Source organism: Cornus florida, unplaced genomic scaffold (assembly GCF_030987335.1).
Source record: "Cornus florida cultivar Cherokee Brave unplaced genomic scaffold, ASM3098733v1 CherokeeBrave_3.0.0_Hap2_Chr04, whole genome shotgun sequence".
Taxonomy (NCBI): domain Eukaryota; kingdom Viridiplantae; phylum Streptophyta; class Magnoliopsida; order Cornales; family Cornaceae; genus Cornus; species Cornus florida.
The window spans coordinates 56,310,988-56,326,316 of NW_026775574.1; the positions used below are offsets into that span (position 1 = coordinate 56,310,988).

General features: G+C 35.8%; 3 protein-coding genes and 1 long non-coding RNA gene across 4 annotated transcripts; all 4 read right to left on the reverse strand.

Annotated features, from left to right (window-relative positions):
* Positions 1-1,296: 1,296 nt before the first annotated feature.
* On the reverse strand, positions 1,297-2,157 carry LOC132304993 (F-box protein At3g07870-like). Its single transcript, XM_059802684.1, has one exon. The coding sequence runs from the start codon at positions 2,155-2,157 to the stop codon at positions 1,297-1,299; it is 861 nt and encodes a 286-aa protein (XP_059658667.1).
* A 231-nt stretch (positions 2,158-2,388) lies between these two features.
* Positions 2,389-3,304, reverse strand: LOC132303285 (nicotinamidase 2-like). The gene has a single exon (XM_059800495.1). The coding sequence runs from the start codon at positions 3,105-3,107 to the stop codon at positions 2,505-2,507; it is 603 nt and encodes a 200-aa protein (XP_059656478.1). The 5' UTR covers positions 3,108-3,304; the 3' UTR covers positions 2,389-2,504.
* A 3,077-nt stretch (positions 3,305-6,381) lies between these two features.
* Positions 6,382-9,647, reverse strand: LOC132303287 (chaperone protein dnaJ C76, chloroplastic). The gene is made up of 4 exons (XM_059800496.1): positions 9,253-9,647; positions 7,925-8,181; positions 7,340-7,523; positions 6,382-7,161 (listed from the first exon to the last, which is right to left on the reverse strand). Exons 1-4 carry the CDS (start codon positions 9,604-9,606, stop codon positions 6,514-6,516), a joined length of 1,443 nt encoding a protein of 480 aa, XP_059656479.1. The 5' UTR covers positions 9,607-9,647; the 3' UTR covers positions 6,382-6,513.
* Positions 9,648-11,041: 1,394 nt separating this feature from the next.
* Positions 11,042-13,958, reverse strand: LOC132302236 (uncharacterized). The gene is made up of 2 exons (XR_009480784.1): positions 13,746-13,958; positions 11,042-11,269 (listed from the first exon to the last, which is right to left on the reverse strand). It is a non-coding gene; the product is annotated as an uncharacterized LOC132302236 (long non-coding RNA).
* Positions 13,959-15,329: the final 1,371 nt, after the last annotated feature.

The window sequence follows — 15,329 nt, forward strand, 5'->3', positions numbered from 1 at the left end:
ACACACACACACAATTTCCCTCAATTTTTGCATATATATATATATATATTTTACTCAATTACAGTATAAGCAATGTCAATCAGTAAAGCATAGCTAAGGAGCAATTCAATATAAACTTATGAATGTAAAGTAAAATGTGTGAGTTATGGATTTAAAGCTAGGGATGAAGTTGTATGTTCCCCTCCCAAAGGTGGGGCTGAGGGTTCTAGCCCAAGGGAGACATTTGTGAGTTAATTTACCAATTGAAAAACAAAATGACAAAATTTAATGAAAAGCGAAGAGTCAATCATTTTGTCAGTGCAAATAAAATTGAATACAAATCAAGTCTAATTCGTAACAGAGCCACCAATACAATTCAACAAAACTGTAAGAAAGTCATGTAGTGAAACCTTGAACACCCTTATTCTAAACAGTTGTATTGAAAAGTAAATATATACTAATCTATAAATAATAAGAAAAACATAAAGGATTCATCTCAATTCTAAAATCCTAATAGCAACTCAACATATTGTCCCATTAAGTAATCATACTGATGGTGAGGAGTCGAACTTAAAGAAGAAACAAGGCATGTGTCACAAGATATTTTCCCAAGCAACAAATTTTCTTGGACAAAATCATGAGAAAATTAAATCAAAGAAAAATCTAATTCATAATAAGCATAAGTACATATTACTTGTCTACACAACAAAATAATGTCAATTCAATATAAACTTATTAAGGCAAAGTTAAATATTAACATGTTGTTACAAAATTACAGGATAACAAAAAAAATGTTTCTCACCCAGTTTGAAATCCTTAGTTTCAAAAAAATGAAAAAAGAAAAAATTTACAGAGAAAAATTAAACCATTTTGAGAACAAGAAAAAACCTGTATATACATCTGACATTTAAAACTTCATTATAAGAGGAGTCTAGTTTATAATAATCAAACACATTTTATTCAGGTATAAGTGCAAAGAAATGATAACTAATAAGGCATTCAAGGGAGTATTACAGCATACTGGTGGAACTGTAAGTGGTACGAGACTAGTATGAATTGACATTCAAAATCCTCAAACATTCTGCCAGTGGAAAATCCTTCAGTGAATGAAAGTTCAGAGACAAAAGTAACTGCTTTGAACCCTGATCCAATACCATAAACCCTGAGTTGAGTAAAATTCCTTTGTTTTGGATTATAAGAAATCAGAGTACCCCGACATGACATCAAGATCTCTCCATCTTTCCAAATTGTGATTAGGCAAAGTGGTCCATTATCCAGCCCAGACGGAATTGTGTTTTTCAAAATGCAATCTTTAGTTCAAGACGTAGCAACTCCATAATCTTTCAATGACCATATATCAAGATGATGCCAGGAATTGTCATATACACAGAGACAGTTCCCTAACACTCCCAATCTGACATAACATTTTCCATTTTCAAAATTTGGAGGCAGTGGAATTGGGTGAAATTGTTCATCCTCGATATCAAAAGAATATATACATTCTGAACAAAGGACAATCCAATGAACAGCCCCATTCAGAGAAACCCCACACTGATTTACCAAAAGTTGGAATGGAGCATCTCCCAGTTTTCTCCATGTACCAGATGTAAGAGTACAAACCTCAACCGTTTTACTTATTATCATTAGGACCTTATACTGGCCTGTACCCGAACTGCATCCAAATCCAAACCCATAAGCCACACGAATAACTTTATACTCAGGTTTTGGAAGGGCAACATATTCTCCAAAAATTGGGTTGACTATGTAAACATGGTCAATAGTTTGGTAGTAATCAGAGAAACAGAGCAAACCATTACAAGAACCCACTAATTCTAGCTCTCTGTGAGGGATGTAAAATGTCATTCTAAAACACATTGGTCTGTGAGGTTCAATCGCATTGGCATGTGGGAGCCACATTGGTTGATGAGCGTACTTACTGTCATGTCCAAGTTTGAGTGGGTTTTTGAACCACATTGGTCCGTGAGGCTGGTGAGTGTAGTTATAGTCATGGTCATGTCCAAGTTCAAGCAAGTAGAAACCATTATGCACACGAAACACAATATTGATGAAGGCCGATCTTGCCAGCCGAACATTATTGAAAACACACCTGCACTGTAGGAGGGTCCTGATTGGAAGCCTTGAAAGAATAGCCACAATGATGAAGGAAGGAAGATCCATGATGGAAACACCAGTGTTTTTTGCTTTCCATTATGTTGATTTCTGTTTTCTGCTTCTTCTTTGCTTGAAAGGGTTGTTGCTAAAGTCTTCTTCTGCATCTTTTGCACACAAATATCGCTTAGATTGTTGCCTGTGTATGTTTAACTGATCGCACACCCAAAACACACAAGAAAAAACTTGAACATAAAGGTCCCTACTATTTGCCATCTCTGTCATTTGTTCCCAAATCCCTATGTTAAACAAACCTTTCATTCATATTTCAAACATTCCCTATACACAAATTTCATAAAATTTAACATTCAAACATTAATTAAAAACAAAAAAACAAACCAGATGACAGTGAGACTCTATTTCTTCATGGAAAAGGCCTCTTGAAGCCTCTTGCAATCAACCAAATAAGCGAACCCATAAGCCATATTCTTCAAGGTGGCCTCATGCAACTCCGGCAACGACGTGGCCGTCGCGTCCGTGGAGAAGAAAACCCTAAACCCTCTTACGAACGCCTCCCTCGCCGTCGTCTCACAGCACAGGTTCGTCATCACCCCACTTACGATCACTTCCTCAATTCCCATCTCCCGCAGACGCTCCTCGAGGCGCGTGCCCCTGAACGCGCTGTATGTGTTCTTCTCCATCACCTCGCCGTCGCCAGTGGCTCTCCGACCCACCTCCGGAATCAGCTCCGCCTCGACGGTGCCGTCCAGGACGAGGTCGTCGTTCCACCACTCGCCCAGCATCCCGTAGTCGGCGGCGGACTTGTGGCAGTGGCGCGTGAAGATCACGGGGACGGAGGCGTTGCGACAGAGATCGATGGTGGTTCCGATGGCCGGTAGGATGGGCTCAGCCATTGAGGAAAAGTAGTTCTGCATGTCGATTACTAAGAGGATAGAGGTTTTGGGATCTGGGTTTCGTTTCCTGATTTCAAATTTCTCGTAGGAAGAAGAGGTAGCCATTGAATTGACTGATGTGCAGAGGGGAGAAGGGGAAGTGAAGAGTAGCGTAGGAGGTTTGGGAAGCAATTCAAGCAAAAGGAAAGAGAAATGAAGGGTTTTGGTTGTTTTATCAATCAGATAATGTTTCCGATGGATGGAGAATTACAGATTGACCCTTTCTTTCTTGTGTCAATGGCACTCCTCAGTTTATCATAAAGGCATTCATTGCCCTATTTTTTAACAATGAAATTTCTTAAAGTTTTCTTCTTTTAATACACCCAATAATGTAAAAGTTTCCCCTTAATAACGTAACAATTAATAAAATGACTTAAATATCAATTCACTTATTAGTTGACTCTTTCAAAAACTAAAATTACCCAACATACTCATTCTAACTAACATAAAATGTCCAAAATAATCACTTCATCTCAAATACCTACCCACACAACCACCACTGACACCTCCTCTCGTCTCTCCTACCAAGCATCACTCTACCTCTACTATTCTGCAATATATGGATACACACATATATAAACCAAAACACACAACAGGGCCGGCCCTGGGCATAGGCGACCACCGCCTCCAATTTGAAAGGGCCACAAAATTTTAAATTTCCTTTTATATATATATATATAGTAGGCAAGGAGAACTAGTAAAGGTTGCTCCCCTTTCATTGCCACTACTATTTAGATTATATATTCATATTAAGATTCCCAACTGACGCTTTCAGGCTTACTGATTTCTTCGAGCACAATGCTCAGGACTATAGAAGCCTTTATTTCGTAGCTGAACCGGGCTGCATTAAACTCGATGGGGAAGTCATCTTAAATCTAGAGTTACATTCATGGTCATTTTGCATTCTTCTCTTTTTATTTGCACAGAAAACCCTGAATTCCATTAAGGTATTTGTTCTACACTTCATAGAATAACAAAAAGTTGTTATTTTTTCCATCTTGTTTTTCTCTTGCGTATTTTTTTTTCCACACGGTTTACAATGCAACCAAACAAGTTGGGAAATGAAATGCCCTTTAATTTTATTTTATTTTATTTTATTTTTTCTTTTTCCTTCTTGGTTTCCAAGTTCCAAATGGATTCTCCAACTGCTGAAGCTCCAACCTTTTTGAAGGTTGTTGAATCTATTAGCGTACCACCCTTTCATTGTTTTTGACATTCCTTGGACATAATTCATTGTTCTTGTGAATTCATATCTTAATGAACCACACAAGCACATGTAATTCTACTTTGCATAAGTTATTAAATTACTTTTATTTGTTTGATTAAATTCTACATATGTTTGTAGATCTAGATATGTTCTGCCTACAATGTGGTTATCAATAACAGACTTCTTGATCTACAGGAAAAGAATCTATTCACTTTGGGTCTTGTCAGGCCAATAGATCCAGATTGCGACATCTTTGGCTTTGAACTGAATTACTGTATGTGGTGCTTCAGCATCAATTCCTTGAACACCAATAGGGTGTTTCATCTGTGCTGTAAGAGTACTCAGGTGTTGCCTGAATTTCTTATTGCATCCAATTTTATGCATTTTCCATACTCCATTTATTTCATTGTAAAAATTGTATGGAATACCAGGATTCCTCAATGCTTTATTAGTTGCAGTACTTGTGCACGCAGGAAGAAATAAAAACTAGAATCATGTTGGAGCTCACATGGACTAGAGCATGTCGTGAACTTTGACAAGTTCAGCTATTTAATACTATGATGAACTAGGCAATTGACTAGCAATTTTCGAAACTGTTAGCATATATGATAGCCACGATTTATGGAATGACCTACCATATTAGCATATATTTGATTTAATTTCTTTTCTTGTAATATGAACATGTGCTCTTATTTTATCTATAAATACTACGAATGAGTGATTGATATCATTCAAGCCTTTGTATATTATAAATCTCATTCAAACCTTTTATATATTTCTCTTCTCTTTCTTCTATATTGTATTTCTACTGAAACACATGCAGACTTCTGATAGCATCATTTTGGTGATTACTCAACTACAATGTGGCCACTAGCTTATATGAATTTGGCTTCTTTTTGCAATCATTGTTTGGTTCTGTGGTAGAAACCCAGCCTAACAAGTGTGAGCATCTGTTTTTTTACTCCGCCCCAACTGTGAGCATGAGAGAATTGAGAATTGAGATGAAGAGTTTATGTTTTTCTCTATCTAATTTCAATTAGACAGAGACCTAAAATTTGGCATATTTTTCCAGTGTTTATTGTGAGCATGAGAGAATTGAGATGAAAAGTTTATGTTTTTCTCTATCTAATTTCAAGTAGCAAAAGCAATAAACACTGGAAAAATATGCCAAATTTTAGGTCTCTGTCTAATTTCCTCTCTGAGAATCTAATGACGTTTTTTCATTCAGTTAGTGAGCCAAGGCCACGTTGAGTCATTGCACCTGTGACGGAGATATTTGTAGGGGTGGGTGTGTGTTCATGTTCATGTTCAAGTTCAATTCTTATTGGTAATTCATGGCCCCCTCCCAAAATAGAGAAATATAATAATTGTCTCAATAATTTTAAGTATTATTATTTTTGAAATTCCTGACTTGTGACATCTATGGATGCTTTTGCACAGGATATATGGATGTGAGTGGTGGTTCTGACACTGGAAAACATATGTAGAATCACAAAATGGGAGCCTGATGCAACCGAGAAACTCTATCCTTGATTATTTGGCGCATATCTTATACTAGGTGACATACTTTGCTCTTGTCTCATATCTGTTCAACATTAGAAACCATTGGAATTTCATGCAGTATTTATATGTTGCGTACAAGTTTACTGTAATTCTTGTGAGCAAAATGATTTATATATTTTTAACTCTAGTCGGAGTGGGACGAGTTTTGTATTAAAAATTAGGTTGTTGGTTATGTTTGAATGTGATAATGCCAGAGAATTGGGATTAAAAGTTATGTTGTTCTCTTTTTGGAGGGAGGGGAAGCTGCTTTCAAGTTTCAGTAAGTTTTCGAAGCCACCAACCTGGAATTCACAAATAAATGCTCTGTAGGTTTATAAAAATTATTGCTTTTTTATGATATGAAACTGATAAATGTATGCAGTCTTCATATCAGAAGTTGTTCTTTAGCTTAGATGATCAATTGATAGATGTTGTAGATGTACTAACAGTACACCAAGTAAAACAATACATCCATATAGAAATAAACAGGTTCTATTAGACATATTTAAATCTCTGTTTTGTTCCCTTACGCCAGAAATCCTTTGATTGCATGCTTCCATTGTCATTCAAACACATTTTTGTTTTCAGAACTTAGAAAAAAGGATGGTTCTTGTATATGCTGATATTCAATCTGCTACGTAATTCAATTTATGAAATCTTATGTTTGCACAATGACTTTATATTACAGTATATGCATTGATCTTTATATATGAAGTGTCTTCCCTATTCTTTGCGCTCTCCTAGCTTGCTTCGAATGGATTCTACTAATTCTACTGTATACATACCAATGAGATACCAAGTAACACCTGCTAAAATGACCGGTAACCAGGAGCTATTGACAATGCCCAACGCGAATGATCCGCCTATGTGCTCTTCCAATCCACCAGTACTTGCCTCTTCAATCTGCAGGCGTGCTAAAACTGCCGCGATTGTGGCTGCCCCCATAGGAACAGCCCACGTGAAGGGGCTGCTCGGGGTTCTCTTCCGTGCTATAAATTCTTTGTTGTTGTTTGCTTGATTCGGTTCCTTTGGAGGGGAAGACTCTGAGGCATGAGCTCGAGAACCAGCATTGTCATTGGTAGGCTCGGGAAGAATGAGAGTCGATGGAGTCCAGTACTCCTCATTCAGATAACTTGATGAGATCCCAGAAATGCGTTTCACATTCTGCCTGGCTTGTTTTCTAGCAGCCACAGCATCACGAAGTTTTTTGATGTCTGGTTCAGTGGATTTTCGGGCAATGTGTATCAGATTTTGGGGAGTTTGTGTGGAAGCTCCTCCTGCAGAAGAGGGTGATTGCCAGTACAACCAATTTGAGATCGCTCTGATTGCTTGAAAAGCTGAAATTCTTGATTCTCTTCCGTCGTCTGATTCCTAAAGTTACATGTTTCGCAGTTAAAATGGTATTTGACAGCAGAAGAAACACAAATTTGAATAGAAAAAGAAAAAATTTATATGGTCGATCCCATTCTGTTAGGAAAAAGGCAAGAATGATGATAATGAAGGTTTTCAGCCAATATTTTTTATATAAAACCTTCAGCAATCAAATTACCTTGGATTGTTTTATGGAACCTTTGTCCATGACATCTTGAAATCTAGACTGAAATTTCTCCACATCGACAAATATATTAGAGACACGTGTACCGACAGCATTTCCTGCACCAACTCTGACATTGCCACGTGGCTGCTTCGACATTAGGAATTCCAAGGCTGCCAGGTTGGACCTCTCTACAACCCTAAATTCAGTCCACCAAAAAAAAAAATTCTAAATGATTAGCAAAAACCACCATGTTACTTTCAGTAGCCATAAATACACTGCCATTTTGTTGAATTGCAAATAAACCTACCCTTCTTCTTTCTTTGTTTTCTTTTCTGTTTAATTGTTTTTATCTGATTTGTAAACTCAAAATATTTTCTTGGCATAACTTTTTTTTTCTTTTATTTTTCTTAGTAATGAAAAGATTCAACTCATCTGCCGGTCACTTTGAACTCTAATCCACAAATCACTCGAATCATTTAAAGCCAAGTCTCATCCGAGTCATCTTCAGTGAAACTCGAACCAACAATCTAAATGTGCTCCTATACATATATGTGTATATATATACATGTCATGCTAAGAAATGAGAGAGATTCTTACGAGATGCAATCGACTGGACATGTTTCAATGGCCTCTTGAATTTTATCTTCAGGATCAGCCCATTGAGCAACCACCCGTGCTCTACCGTAAACCGATTCAACAGCAAAAGTCTTTTCGGCAAATAAGGCACATTTTAAGCAGCCAACACATTTGACTTCATCCACAAAAACAGCTCTCTCTTCATTCTCCGAACCAAACCACACCGAATATATCGGTTTGCCTGTATAGCCTAGTAATTCTGCCATTTTTGCGTGTTCCTTCACCATACAATTATTTACAGTAAGTCCATGTGTGTGACAAAGGAGATTCAAGAATCAAGATAGAAAAGTAAACACATCAAACAAAGAATATAAATATTTATACGTAATTCGGCAGCAGTTTACATTCACGGTTGAGATACGACGAGAATTTTCACTATGTGTAAAATCAAAAATTACAAGTTTTCAGTTCCACTGTGTTTCTCTATGAATTTTAGAGTCTCTCACTTAGGCCACTCCAAAGTGTACGTCGGGGTACAAGAGACTAATTAGGGTCAACGACCCAGTTAAAAATTAAATTTTCATGGATTGTCGGGTCATAGACGGATCGCAACGTGAACCGACACCAAATTCGGGCCATAACATTACAAAACTAAATCAATTGAATGCAAGTGGCAAACACGTGATGCTCTAAATATGGTTGCGATACATGTATTTATAATAATAGGAAAAATAATAATAATAATTAACAGCAAAACTGCATAAGAAATCCAGAAAACAGCCCGAAGCACTCTCTAAAAATTACGAAAAATAGGAGATAAAACCTAATCACTAAAAAAAAAAATTAATAGCAAAATTCAACCATCCCCAAAAGTTCAGCTAGCTTCCTATAACCTTTAAAAAAAAAAAATTCAAAATGAAGCCCCAAACGATTAAAAAAAAACACAAAGAATTTCACTTAAAAAGCTGGTGAGGCCCTATTCTGATTGCAAATGGTTCTACGCAATTTGAAATGGGATCATTGAAAATGCTTCGAAAATTTTGTTACCCTGCCCGTTTGACCTTTAAACAGTATAAACGATTCTCATAGTCCTCGATAATTCGTTCTACATCAATGTGTATATATATAATTTTATCATAAGATATCTAATATTAATTAACAATTATAATTTGTAGATCACTTGGAGACCCACTAATTAAATCTCCATATAATCATATGAGGCCACTGATGCAAATGATACATGTATGACGTATCCAAAACATCAAATCATTCAAATACAGAGCTTGTAAATAAACTATATTCACACAAACACACACACATATAACACATCAAACTAGTAACGGACTGACCTTATCATACGCCAATCTTGAATTGGGTTCAGAGAGAACGGCATAAGCATCGTTGAGTATGATAGCCATGTCATGGCCTGCCGGTCCAGCTATGTCCGGGTGGCACCGCTTCTGCAGCGCTCTGTACGCCGTCTTTATCTTCGACTGATCGGAAGAGCTGTCAATGCCCAGAAGATCATAGAGATCGAAGTCTGTGATCGAAGATGATGAAGATGAAGTGGAAGCTCTGCATGTAAGTGAAATATTACTCGGCTTTCGTAGAGTTTCAGCATGAAAACTAAAGGTTTTGGGGTTTGGATTTGTGGTTATGGTTGAAGAAAAGGGAGCGGATAGAGGGAAGCTTGGGGAGAGCATTTTGTTTGGGAGAAGATGAGAGAGAGAGAGAGAGAGAGAGAGAGAGGCATTGTTTTTGCATTCTTTTGCATGACGTAGAGAGATAAGACGTTTTTTTTGCCAATTAGTTCGAAGGCCAGCCACACATTATTTGTTGCTCAAATGAGGAAAACACTTTTGCCCATTTGCTATGAAAAATTGGTTAAAACTTCGTGTCCACCACATAAGGACGGAAAAAGTCACCTCAACAGTCAACCCATACAAATGTGTCCACATAGCGAGCCGTTTAACTACATACAAAACGTGCAAGAAATAGTCTTCCCCTATTTAGTTACAACTTACATAGAGCATGCGCACTGGATTTTTCACTCTTCACAAACGTCACTTCAATATTTTAAAAAAATGACAGTAAACAAGCATTCTATCTGGCTCTTCAAATTTTTACTCTCCAAAAGAAAATTTGATATTTACATTTTTAACCTTTGTCTATTGTCTATAATTTCATCAGTTATATCCCTGACGGTTATATTTCTAACTGGTATATTAACTATTACAGTTTTTATTATGTAATAATTTTTAAGATTAAAAATGATAGGATATTTTTCAATCGAATAATATCTTTACAAATTATTAAAAAAGTTAGGATTAATATAATAATTTCCAATAATACATTATCCATTATGAAACAATGCCTAAAATAATATATTTTTTATTTAATAAATTTTATTTAATTTTTTTAATATAAAAGAAGCTCAAAATAACCCATTTTTGGGATTGTTGCCAGATTTTTTTAAAAAAAAAATAGAGCGTCGCGTCCAAAACGCTAACGTTCTAGGAATAATGATTGTTGCCAATTTTGCTCGCGGAAATTAGGTTCCACGAGCAGGCTACATATGCTCTTAGGGACGAGTTGGTATGCATTTTGTTTTGGTATTTCTGTTTTTGATGTGTACTGAAGTAGTGAATAATGAAAAAAACGTGCTTGGTAAAAAATATTTTAGTTTATACGATGTCAAAACGTTTCGTGAATAGTGGCTGTAACGACCCGAATTTTTCAACCCGGTGCGTTAGTGATGAACCGGAAGTTGACCCGATAACGGACCCGAAATGCGGAAGCGAAAGAAGCCAAATGACCTCAAGAGATGTACGTCATCCCTAAGGCACCAAAATGACTCTCCATGAAGCTACGGAACTCAAATGAGCCAAGCAAATGAAACAAGAATGCCTAACCCGAAAAGAGATGAAGTAAGGGCAAAATGGTCATTTCTCACTGAAAAGGGTGCCACCGTGCACACCATTGGAAGGACAACGAAAAATGAACAAAATTAGACTCAAGAATCGTCTGATTCTGGTCCGGGCAAAAAAGATATGAAATTCCAACACCCGATGCGAAAGTTATGAAGTAATGACTTAACATTTTCCAATATTTTCATAATAAACTTTGAAAACAAAAGTGCATAGAAAACGAGATACATGTCATTGGCCTCTGGCCTCATCTCATACATGTTAAATACATTGAAAATAGTACACCTACGTACACTTTACATATACGAATCAACGAATACAAGTTTAAACAAAAAGGGCTACAAAGAGGCATCTTATGCTAACACTTGCATAAAATAGAAACTTAGAAACTGTAAGCCATCCAAAGAGCAATGGAATCTTCAAATCCAGAGTCATGTACCTGAAATATGCCCCAGTATCATAGGGGTGAGTAACATAAAGCTACTCGTAGGAGATGAGCATGCATCGACCTAGTATTTTACAATTTTATCACCTTATTGTGAAACATGTTAAAGGGGCTCATGCCACCTAACGTCTATGTCAAGATGAGACTCAAGGAGCATCCTAAGTTACCTAGATCATTTCTATCATAATCACATTGTTCATGCAATTCAAACAACATGGAAACATGTTGTACAAGACAACAAGATATAGATTCTCAAAGTCTTTAACTTGAAATCCAAAATACGAAAACAACAAGTGTGGGTCATGCCACCTAACGTCTATGTTCAAAATGAATCTATAAGGTCATTCCTAAACTACATTTGAACATCAAAACACAAATTATGATATCGATGCAATTTAACCAACAATGGAACTTCCAATACAAAGCATGAAGCATGCTTTCACAAAGCTACATCTTAAGCTCAAAATAGGAAATCAAATAAGGAACAACAAGTTACGATATCATCTAGTTATCAACTTGAAATGAAATACGAAATCAAACAAAGTGGATACTCGGACGTCACGCCGGATCAGACCGACAACATAGTTACTTTAGGGTTACTAACCCATGGGTAACCTCTCTATGTGCGCACTAGACTATATAGAGGGACAATCTCCCGTACTAGAACCAAGTCATAGCCGTAGCCAAACAACGACATCCCCAAGTTTCCAAAATCAACAAATTGTGCAACAACGTATATATATCAACATGTATATACAAGATATCAACTATTTACCAAGCACAATCCAAATTTTGGAAACTTATACAATACATGCTCAAAATTCACAACTACTATGGCATGTAAGATGTCAAATACAAAGTGTGCAATTCCTTACACATAGTAACAATATATTCAATAAGGAAAAACAAATTCTCATGAATATAAAAGTAACAACTATGTTATCCAATGCTTAAAAGTAATCAAGTGAACATACATCAAATCCAAATCCATGATTTAAATATAGAAACAACTTCCAAAATGCAATTAAATTCATGGAGTAATAAAGTAGAATTTAATTAAACATAAATAGTTAAATTCTCTAAATTCCGAGTGAATCCAAATAACCTCAATTTAATATATATTGAAAGACATGTCATGGTCATCATATATACAATATCAAATGACAAGTTAAGTGATTAAAACACTTAAAACAAAATTAATCAAGCTAATTAATTAATTTCCTCTAGATTTTTAAACAATTCCAAATGCCCTCAATTTAATCTATATTAGAGAACATGCCAAGACCTATTTAAATACCACATTACAACTTGATTTAATGCTTGATACAACCATGTGAATTAAACTTTCACTAAAGATAAATATTAAATAAAAGTTATAATTCTTACTCAAATGATCCAAATTTAATATATGTTAACTAACATATCTAAGCATAATTTCCTAGCATGTTACAATTCAAATCAAAGTTACATATCATCATAAATTTTAAATCTTATACAAATAAATAAAAATTACTAACTTTCTAAATTTGATACAAGGCATACATATATGTTGTATAATCATGGCAAACACAAAATACAACACACAAATAATCCTAGAACATTCCCTACCTCAATTGGAATGAAAATCCCAATTACCACCGAAATGAAATCGCCCCAAATTTTCGGTCCCCAAAACAGATTTTTCAGCTTGCTACTTTCAACTTGTAAAATTCATAAAAAATTCAATTCTAACCCAAATTGAATGAATCCAAAGCCCAATGAAAGCTTAAACACTGTAATTTGATAATATAAATTTAGTTTAACAAAATATTTTCCCAATTGAAACAGTTTTGACCCACAACTTTGAAACAAATTCTGCCCAGAAAACACATTTCAGCCTGTAGCTTCCAACTTTGAAAATTCATGAAAAATTCATTTGACATCCAAATTGGACAAACCTAATTTATTTTGGAAGTAAACATATGAGAGTGTAAAACTGGAAATTTAAGCCATGATCAAATGTCAAAAGGTTAGTGAAATAAATTATCTAAAAATATGTTTTCCAGCTGCAATAAAAACATGGACAGTAGATAGTTTTGGATTTTTAAAAAAATTTAGAAATGCTTTAAAATCGTGAAAAAAAATTTAGCAGTGTAAAACCCATGGAGGAAGTTCCAGTAAAAATTTCAAGGCAATTGAAGCACCACAGCTCCATATAAAAATTCATTTCTAGACCGAAAAGGAAAAGCTTTAAATTTCCAGCAACTAGCTTGCAACTTCAAAAATTCATAACTAATTCATTTGAAATTCAAATTACATGAAACCAAAACTAAATGAAAGATAATTGAGTATATTTTCATATTCTATATTTAATTTGACAAGATTAATTTCAAGTTTAAACAGTTTAAGGGCAAAATACAAGTCCTACTCTTCTATGCATGTAAAACACTCAATAATGATATAAAAATACTTCAAAATAATAGATCAATACCTCACTAGAGAATTGAATCTCTAGATACCAAAGCAAAATTAGGAGTTAGGCTGGATCCTTCAAGGGTTTTGAAGAGGATGATGAGGGGAACAAAAAGTATTCCAAACTTTATGGTCTAAAGTAAGTGGAAGGGCCTCAAAGATTAAGGTCAATGCCTAAGGCTTCAAGCTCCATCCATCGAGATTAAGGTTTTCTTGTAAGGAAGAGAATGAAATAATGTGGTTAAGTGTGAATGGAGGAAATAGAAATCCTCCACTCACTATGTGCTCTTACACCATGGTCAACACACACATCTGTAGTTAATTGCAAAAAAACCCTCCTTTAAAACCATAATCCCAAAGTGGCCCAAAGATATTTGCAAGACTAAATTGTGAACCTACACTTGTCACCAATCCATGCCTCCTTCCTAGGCTTAATCCCACACCTACACTTGTCAACCATCCAAGCCAACAAGTGCACCAATCCTAGGCCAACAAATGGGTGAATCCTCACCCTCCAAATGTCATCATCTAATGCATTAAAGTGTTTTCACACAAATGTTAACAAGTGGACCAATGAGAGTGGGACACTTGTCACACTTTTCAAAAATTACAAAAAGGTCCTTTTTGAAAATATCTTCCAAATTTAATTGCAAAATAGTCCCCAAGATGAAAAATAATTACTTTATTTAATTACACTAAAACCCCACAAGTTAAAGATAATTACACTAAAGTATGCATTAATGTCCCTTTATGAAAGAAGTAAGCAATTAACCTGCTTTTCTAGAAAAATAAAAATACAACTATCATGGAAATCAAATATCATGAATGCATGCAAAACCGGAATCAAATCCGAGCACAAAAAGTGAGGTTGTTCCAGGAAAAAGGATAAACGAGAAAAAGACAAAATATGAATAGTGTTCAGAAAAATAAAATATGGAAATGACACAATCACCAAAGGAGGTTGTCAATCCAAGGAAAAGAGTCTCGAAAATCATTCCAGAGCACTCGAGACGACATCAAGTGATGAAAAACCGAACACAAAAAGGAAAAGACAACGGAAAAAAAATATCCGTAAAAATCTGAGAAAAAAAAAGGAAGAAAAATGACCGGGTTATTACAACCTTCCCACCTTAGAGGGATTTCGTCCCCGAAATCCAGCCCCAACAAAACAAAAAGGCGAAACCATGATAACTACAGAGTACATCTCCGAGTATCTCACACAACATGCTATGAAAGCAATCCCAAAACTGAAAGACAAGGTACAACCCCATGTCATTCGCACCCATGTGCTCATGATAGGACAACCCCTCAAAAGAAAAGTGACGACATGGCCACACGACAAGTCAAACTTACACACAGAACCCAAGGTTAGACAAAGGAACAGAAAACAACAATAATAAGCATCCCTCCTAACGAACCATCATAAGGAACCAAAAACAACCACCAAAAGAACTCCAAGATAACCACATATCAAATCAAGGTACAGAACAAACACAACGTGGCAGCACGAATAGTGACCAAAACCCGCCCACGACGTACTCAAATGTGTGGTAGCAATGACAGTACCTAGTTTCCGCCCACACTTACTCGTCAGTAAGGTAGC